The sequence below is a fragment of the Diabrotica undecimpunctata genome, chromosome 8 (assembly GCF_040954645.1).
Source record: "Diabrotica undecimpunctata isolate CICGRU chromosome 8, icDiaUnde3, whole genome shotgun sequence".
In the NCBI taxonomy this organism is placed as follows: Eukaryota; Metazoa; Arthropoda; class Insecta; order Coleoptera; family Chrysomelidae; genus Diabrotica; species Diabrotica undecimpunctata.
The window spans coordinates 33348988-33358431 of record NC_092810.1 but is presented as its reverse complement, the minus strand read 5'-3'; the positions used below and the strand labels follow the sequence as shown (position 1 = coordinate 33358431).

At 34.2% G+C, this 9444-nt stretch overlaps 1 protein-coding gene across 1 annotated transcript in view; it reads left to right on the top strand.

Moving 5' to 3' along the window:
- Window positions 1-223: 223 nt before the first annotated feature.
- Window positions 224-9444, top strand: part of LOC140448764 (soluble guanylate cyclase 89Db-like) — a 135565-nt gene continuing 126344 nt past the window's right edge. The window contains exon 1 of the mRNA XM_072541879.1: window positions 224-548. Coding sequence (XP_072397980.1) covers window positions 507-548 — 42 coding nt within the window. The 5' untranslated portion in view covers window positions 224-506. The remainder of the gene's footprint in view (window positions 549-9444) is intronic.

Genomic DNA, 9444 nt, shown 5'->3' with positions numbered 1-9444 from the left:
ATGATTTAGCAATACGGCAACTTTTAATTAATCCTGTATAAATAATTCAACCAACGTACTTCTAGTTATTTATTAGACTCCTCTTTAGTCGACTAATATACAAACCATCACATAATTCCTTAAATACATAGAGACCTATTGCCTTAGAACAACATAAAAAGCTCATTTAAATTCAGCTCCACACCACTCAGCAATAAACTTGAACTTCATATGCTTCCTCACCGACAGCACACATCAAGAAAATCACACAGAGTCCGCTTGCGTGAATTTCCCTTGACTCTGGTCGTGCACCCAGCAGCAACCTGTTGCTCTCGACACTTTTCCGCGCTTTCCCAACGTTTTCTCTCCGAGGCATTTCCTGTGAAAATCCCAGGACGAACAAGGTCGGGGAGAGAAGTTATTTAACGGGTTTAGAAGCTTTTTCTAGTACGAAAAAGTTATTTAAGGGTTGTGTAATTTTGTGGGGTGAAGATTAGTTGAAAGAGAACAGGGTTTTTGCGATCAACATGTATGGAATGTTGTTGGAGAGCGTCCAACACTTCGTGCAGGTGAGTTTTTTAAAGTTTGCTTGAAAAATAATTTATCACGCGGAAGCAAAGAAAGTTATTTATAATCTACTGTTTTTTTTATTTTCACGACGAAACAATCTGTCAGTGCTTATAAAAATATATCAGATACTTATTTTTAAAATTTAGAATAGCTTTTTTATGTTCATTTTTATATTATAGATAGTTATTTAAAAATATTCTCATATTTTTAGTTCTATTAAACTTGGCTTGGCGAGAAACAAAAATAATTGTGTTGTTTCTCTGGTAGCCTAACAGGTCAATAAAGAAAAAAAAGCTGAAAAAATCTTTTTGCTTCTTCTGATGTGTGAACCTTTTTTTATTGTTATTTTTTGTCGGTGCATTCTTGGTTTCATATTCGTATAAAATGCATGGTATACTGGAGGTATATAATCCAAAAAAATATGCAGATTTTTGTATTTTCAAGCTTAACTGGCGCTGAACTTATGTGAAGTTGCGTAAAAGTTTTTTTTGGATCTTTTATAAGCTTATTAAGTTCTTCTAACGAAAAAATGTTTCCTTTATCACGTTGTGAACTATAAAATTTTTGCAAGAACTTGCAATTACTTTTCTCCAGTGGTCGAGAATAAAAACTTCTTATTTTGTTTTTTTTTTCGATCAAGGCAAAATTCCTGTCATATTTTATATGAGTGTGACCTGGCTCAAGAAATGTGTGAGGTATTTCTTTAATGTGGGTGAGTCTTTCACTAAATACGTAAATCTACAAGGAAAATAAATTCCTGCAGCTGGATGTATACCATGTATCACAAAAAGAGGTTTAAATCTTTGTATGTCGGTATATTTAAAATATACCTACATACAAAGATTTAAACCTCTTTTTAAAATACGTAAATAACTTGCAAATATTTTTATTTTGGCCCCCACACGAATCACTGTATGCCATTATTTTAGTAACAGTGAATGGTAGAGATTTGAAAAAATGCACAAGGCACGAACCTATCTCCTGTTAACCTCTGCCAAACACAGTTTCATCCTATGTAGGAGAGCGTGGTCTATCAGCATTGTGCTTGTTATCAGCATTGTGCTTGTTATCCTTACCATTTGAAAAAAAGAAAAAAAAATGTTGGATGAAGAAATTATTTATTGATCGTATGAACTATTGTGACACGAAATTACTCAATTGTCATTGATGAAAATGATTATAAAAACTATCTCAGAATGGACCACTTTACTTTTTCGCTGTTGCTGGAAAAAGTTGGTCTACTCATTTCCAAAAAAGATACCGCCATGCGTGAATGTGTCAGTACTGAACAACGCCTTATAGCAACTTTACGCTTTCTGGCTACTGGAAGCTCATTTGAGGATCTGACGTTCAGCTCTTAAATGTCTTCAAAACTATTGGGAAAGGTGATACCAGAAACTTGAAAGTTATTTTCTATTATTTATTTGCGAACTAGGGATCTTTGCTCAGCAATTGCGAAGTGATCTTGTAGTCATCATCACATCATATAACGGGGGTCCTACGGCGATTGCCGCTTCCCGCATTTCAGCCTCCATCTTTTCCTATCTCTCCAATCTCACTCTTCTAAGCCTCTAGATTGCATTATTTTTATAATTTCTCTTCTCCAGGAATTTGGTGGTCTTCCCCTTTTCCTTCTTTCTGGCGGAACATACATTAAGGCTTTCTTTGGCCACCGCTCCTCCTCCATTCTCATCACGTGACCATACCATTGTAATTGCCTTCCTTGTATTCTATCTGAAAGAGTATCTCTAATTACTGTACGGTTTCGTATTTCCTCATTCCTGATTCTTTTCATTCTCGATACACGACATGACCTTCTACAATAATCCATTTCCACAACGTCTACTTTATCTCGTTCATTCTTTGTCATCGTCCAACATTCGGCACCATATGTGGTAATTGGTTCTACAATTGCTCTGTATACGCGAAGTTTGGTATGCATCTTTATTTTATTAGACCACAGTAATGAATTCAGTATTCGGATACATTTTTTCCCTTGGGTTATTCGGTTTTGTACATCTATCTTAACTCTGCCATCTGCTGATATGATGTTTCCTAGATATTTATACTGGTTGCAGCCTTTTATGACTGCGTTTTCAAGCCTCAGATCTGTGGTATTTCCTCCATCTAAAAAATCTTCCTAATCTCAAAAAAGGTCGATTTTATTTTTAAATTAAGATTTTTTGGCATATATATGATACAAGTGACGTTATCCATCTGTGAAGAAAGAGTTATTCTTTCACCGAGAGTTAATTTAATAAGATTTTCACAATTTAGTGGGGATTTTGAAACGGTGCCACAAACAATCAAAAAAATCCAGAGACCTAATGATTTATACAAGTGCTTTCAAATAATATTGTCATTTCTCCATGGTCCCATTTAAAAGTATCTTACAAAATGGCGCCAAGACGCTATTAATAAAACTGAGGTTTAGTTCAGTTACCCAAAAAATTTAGTAATTCAAGTTTTAAGGTTCAGAAAAGAGTTGTTTGGGTTATTTCGTTTTTTTTGCACGTTAGCATATTGAATAAATTCATTCATTTTACCTCCACATTATATGAGAAGTAATTGTATGTTGTAATTATCTCCACAATTTATGAGAACAAACTATATACTAAAAATGTTTGACCCTTTTAATATTTATTATTAAGGACTGAATAGTTATTGTTTGTCTGTTTTTCTGCCTTTATGTGCAATAACTACGAGTATAAATGAAAAATCCTATAAACTTGATACTTGATACATAGCTTGGTCAAGGTCGAACCCTATTAAATTTTTTCTTCTTATTCTTATTCTTTATAAGCAATTCTGCTTGTTCATTGGCGAATTAATACATCTATGGAAGGTTGTCAATCCGTCTTTTGCCCGACCGTCCAATACTTCTGGTGACTTACCTCTTGCTATTTTGACGACACGGGTCTCCCCCATTCTGCTTATGGGGTTATTCCATTTTAATTTTTCGCTTATACACTGTACGATACATTTTCTTCTAATGTCTTCGCTTCTTTTTCGATCTCTCAGCGTATTTCCTGTAACTCTTTTCAGTACTCTCACTCTCATCTCTGTCGTTTCCAGTAGCCTTTGTGTTGTGGCTGTGTCGGGTCTTGTTTCTGAGGCATATGTCATTATTGGTCTTACACTGACTTCATAAATTCTTGACTTCATCTCAGTGTTAATGTGTCTGTTTCGTCATAGAGTGTTATTAATTCATCCTGTCGGTCTATTTGCTTTTTGTACTTGATTTCTCAATTCTTTGTCCAAGACTCCATAGCTGCACAGTGTAACTTCACATTAGTAATAATGGTATTTATTCCCATTACTTTTCATAAAAATATTGATTCAATACTTCATTTACTATACTTCTATTACAGCTCAAGTGTTTATATACAGCAAACTATGCACCATATACCTATATACCAAACTCTGTTTCTCTTTCTGCTCTCTCTTACCTATAGAATTATATATGTAATTATTGTGCACATTGACTCCCATATAAATTTGTAACGGCGAACGCGTCTATAGAATTTCAACTTCTACCGGCAGTATACTATTCTTCTATTTTATCTTTTATAGGAGTGTCTGTAAGTACTAGTGATTTCCCCTTCTTTCTTTTGATGGTATTTTTTCTAGGAGGTGCTTTTAGATGAGGCCTAATGACTTTAAGTGTTATTAATATTGATGCTCCAGAATGAGAAGGTCCAGCTACTGGAAGTAAATCAGAAGGTTCAAAATAGGCAGTATTAATTTTATTTGAACCAACTGATATTTTTTCTAAGGGAAAAATATGAACTTCAGTGGATGACTTGGGCGGAGTGTTTTCTTCGCTTGTTACAGTATTTTCTTTGTCATCAGTTTTTGTTTTCTTTTTAGGAGCTGATTTAGGAGATGCGAAGGTTGTTGTGTTTGGTGTGTTATTAGAGTTTAAGTTTAGGGGGCTAGCGGTAACCAGTAATGAAGGTGATTCAATAATTGTGTCAGTGGCATGAGTTCTTTTTATGCCAGTTTAGAAGAGACAGATACCGGTGTTAGAGACTGTTAATTTGGAATTGTTATTGATCTTGACGTACGGAGCAGAAACACTTACCTTAACAAAAGCAGCAGCTACCAAACTGAGAGTCACGCAGAGAAGAATGGAGCGGTCCATGTTAGGAATAACTCTGCGAGACAGAATAACCGACGAAGACATCAGAAGAAGAACCGGAGTGACTGACATCATCGAAAAGATAGCCAGACTAAAATGGAGATGGGCAGGACACATAGCCAGAATAACAGATGGGCGATGGACAAAGAGGTTATTGAAATGGAGGCCAAGGGAAGACAAGAGAAGCGTCGGGCGACCACCTACAAGATGGACTGACGATTTAAGAAACTCGATAAAAACTGGATGAGAGCGGCGCAAGATAGACGGGGTTGGAAACATGAGGAAGAGGCCTATGTTCAGCAGTGTACTCTTGAGGCTGGATGATGATGAATGCAATGTATTATTATTTGACATAAAATTTTAATCATTTACAATCAACAAAACTAACACATACAAGAGGTTTGACTTTTTAATCAATTTAATTTATTATTTATCGAAAATAATGCCCCAATACGATCTATGAGTAAAAATTTAAAATTGAAAAACAATTGATTCTATCGTAGAGATAATACAAAGTAACAGTAAAGATGTTAATTTTCTACGTATTAGATTATGTTGTAGGAACTCATTTTAATTAAAATGTTTGAAATTTATAACATTTGTTTAAATTAATACCTTATAATTTGATACATCATTATGGTTGTTCTATTTTTGGTAAGATTTGATCGTTCACTAAAAATTTAATAAAAGTGCGACAACATTGTCGCATATGTCGTTTTCATTGCCTATTTATGTAGTTTGAAAATCACTTATTGCATTTTTAAAAAAAATTATACATGGTGTAATATTTAATACGAATCCCTAAATTAATTTTTCCAAAGCCAGTCCTGGAATTTTTTAGTTTAGCTAATACCAGTCGAATGCTTGATAGTAGTGTACTGTATCATGCAAAAATTAAAAAAATCAAATGAGCCGTATAAACACTACAGTAAAATGAAATAAATGGTCAATTACACAAATCACCCTGTTAATTAATAAAGAAGAGGAGAGACAAAGTACTAGTGATTTCCTCTTCTTTCTTTTGATGGTATTTTTTCTAGGAGCTGCTTTTAGATGAGGCCTAATGACTTTAAGTGTTATTAATATTGATGCTCCAGAATGAGAAGGTCCAGCTACTGGAAGTAAATACAGTATTAATTTTATTTGAACCAACTGATATTTTTTCTATGGGAACAATATGAACTTCAATGGACGACTTGGGCGGAGTGTTTTCTTCGCTTGTTACAGTATTTTCTTTGTCATAAGTTTTTGTTTTCTTTTTAGGAGCTGATTTAGGAGATGCGAAGGTTGTTGTGTTTGGTGTTTTATTAGAGTTTAAGTTTAGTGGGCTAGCGGTAACCAGTAATGAAGTTGATTCAATACTTGTGTCAGTGAAATGAGTTCTTTTTATGCCAGTGTTAGAAGAGACAGATACTGGTGTTAGAGACTGTTCATTTGGGATTGTTATGTCAATAGCTTTGTTATTTGAATAGATTTCTTCTTTTGAGGAGGATGAATGAGGAGATATACTAGAAGGAAGATCAATTTGGAGAGATTTGGCTAGAAGTTGGATTTGGAGAGGGATTGCTAGATATTTCTTGAGAGATAGGGCAGGAGTCTGCAGTGTGTCCAGATTGCTTACATAAAAAGCATTCAAGTTTGTCCGAAGTAATAAAGATCCTATAATTTGTATTTTCGTATGAGATTACAATTGAAGTATTTAACTCAAAATATTCTTTATCTGGTATTACAAAGACTTAACGTCGAAAACTGAAGATTTCAGCATATTCGTCTTCCAGTGAACTAAAACGGATAAGCGAGATAGGGGAAGCAAGTTGTAATCCAAGTTCATTTTTAAGTGCTTGCTCTAAGAGTGTATTCGGGATCGAAAGACACACGTTAGAAAGTAGTAGCCTCTTTGCAGGTGTGATAAGTCTGCGAATAGATATTTGATTTCTAACAGAAATAGTCGGATTATTTTTTAGAAGATTATCTACTACTTTTATGGAAGAAAAATAGATGCATATACGCTGGTTAGAAATACGTGAAGCAAAGATTATTTCTTTAGGGGTAACAATTTCGCCGATTGCCTTTATGTAATCAAATAGCACTACGTCTGGGATAGCGTTCATAACAATGGCTGAGTTCTACTGGGACTTTATGTTGCTGTTATAGATTTTTTCTGTGTGATTTTGGTTACTGCAGCGAAACTACGTTGAGCTGTTTGTGATGATGATGCCATAATTTTATTTTAATATTTTGGATGCCAAAATATGAAATATGGCCAGAAACGACTGGCGTAATTTTATTTGTCGAAAGTATTTAAGTGATATCGACTTACCAATATTTACTTGATAAACAATAAAATTAAACTAACAAGTTTATATATATATATATATATATATATATATATATATATATATATATATATATATATATATATATTAAACTTAGAGCTAAGATTAGTATTATTATAAAAATTAATATTAAACTCACCAGTCTTCCGGGTTGAACCGCGTCGATATCCATTTTGCCGAGCTTTCGACATCCTCTCTGATGTCTTCTTCAGGGCTTCCAAGGTCTCAGTCTCCCGAGCCCCCAGACACTACTACACTCACTAGTCACTTCTAGTTCACTCACTAGTTCACTACTACAGTACTTAGTCTTTTTTGTTCTATATATGTTAGTATGTCTGTTTCTATTGATGTTCTTTGCTTTATTTCGTCATTACTTCTCGTATCCATTCTTGTTACTCTGCAGCATCTTCGCAGGCATTCCATCTCTGTTGCTACTATCTTACTGCTATTTTTCTTGTTTATGATCCAATTTTCAGCCCCATATGTCATAATACTTTGCACTAATGTTTTATAAATCTGCGTTTTTGTCTTCATATTTAGGTGTCTATCCCACCATACTGAGTTAAGTTGTCGGATTGCTGTTCTTGTTTGTCCTAATCTTTGTGTAATTTCTTCCTCTGTTGTTGCCTTTTTCGTGATTATAAACCCCAGGTATTTGAATTTATCCTTTCCTTTGATTGTTACGTTGTCATCAATCTGTAGATCTTCTATGTCTTCTTCACTTGTAGATAGGTACTCTATTTTCGCGAGGTTAATATCTAGGCCAGCCTTGGTATATTCTTCTTGTAGTTTCTTCATCATGTAGCTGAGGTCATCTTGGTCTTGTGCAATCACTACTTGATCGTCTGCAAAACTTAACGTATATAGGTATTCGTTCCGTACCGGTACCCCCATGCCTTCGCATTTTTTTTTCCATGTAGTCAAGGCTTTCTCTAAGTATATTTTGAATAGGGCTGGAGATGTGGAACAACCCTGCAGAAGCCCTTTTGTTGTGGTGAAGTCTCCTATTATTCTTGTTCCCATTTTAATGGACACTTTATTTTCTTTATACAGAGCTTTTGTAGCTTCTATGAGTTCCGTCTGTATTTCTAATTTGTACATTGCTTCCCATAGTTCTGACCTTGGTACAGAGTCATACGCCTTTCTCAGGTCCACAAATGCCAAGTGTATATCTCTATTTTTAGCTTTTTGCTTTTTCAACAGTTGTTCCAGTGTGTATATGTGGTCTATGCATGATCTTCCTGCCGTGAAGCCTGCCTGATCCTCTCCGATTTTGCCTTTTATCGCTTGCTCTATCTTTTCTCGCAGTATCTTCGCATATAATCTTCCTATTGATGATATTACGCTTATTTCTCTGTAGTTTTCGCATCGTTTTCTATCTCTTTTGTTAAATATAGATGTCATATATGCTGCCGTCCATTCCTTTAGGAGCTGTTCTCCAAGTTTTTATTAAAAATACTATTATTAGAAGCCTACTGTTCACTCGTTGGCTTCTGAAATAGGAATGAATATAGATTTAAAATATTATTAAATAACAATTTATTTTAGTTGAGTGTTAAATAATTTTCAATATCAAAAACAGCAATAAAATGCGATATTTCATTATAGTTACAACCTGTGCGTAAATAGTTTCCTACAGGAAAACACGTGGAAAGCTAAAGGACAAATAGACAACATACATTACACACTACTGGGCCTATGAAATTGCCCAGTCTCATAAAATTTTAAATACATTTATAAACATTAAGTACGATGGAAATACATATTGGGACGTATTAGTTCCAACATTTAAATATCAAAATGGATTGATGAAAAACTTTTCAATCTATGTATAGATAAATTATAGTAAGACGTCTTTACTATTCTCACAGGAAATATATTTATCTAGTTAGACCCTAATTATTGAGTGGCAAACTTTCCTAATATCTCTGGCTAACTTTCCAAAAGGACATTTCTCCAAGTTTTAATTGTTTGTTCGAGTAAAAAGTCGCTTTGACCTAAAAGTTCGACTCAAACTTTTATTCAACTAACAAGTGTAACTCTACTAACATTTCCAACGGTTATATATTTATGGATTTTTCATTTTATACGGATGATAAACTTTATTCATTAATTTTAAATCAAAAAAGGTGAAAAAGGGAAGAGATAAAGCAAGTGAAAAATGCTGAGTTTGATTAAGATATATTGAAGGGGATCTATTTGGAGCTCGAGCGTTTTTGACGATTTTTGATGCTAACGGTGGTTGATTAGGATAAAAAATCGACGACCCCGCTGGGAGGCGTTGGAGGTAATCGGTAGCAAATCATTGAATCTAACAATTTTGCAATCTGCATTAATTTGTGTGATACAAAAATTGTTCTATATCAATAACTGAATAAATGAAAAGAAACGAAAGGTCAGTGAAATTACACTAATGTT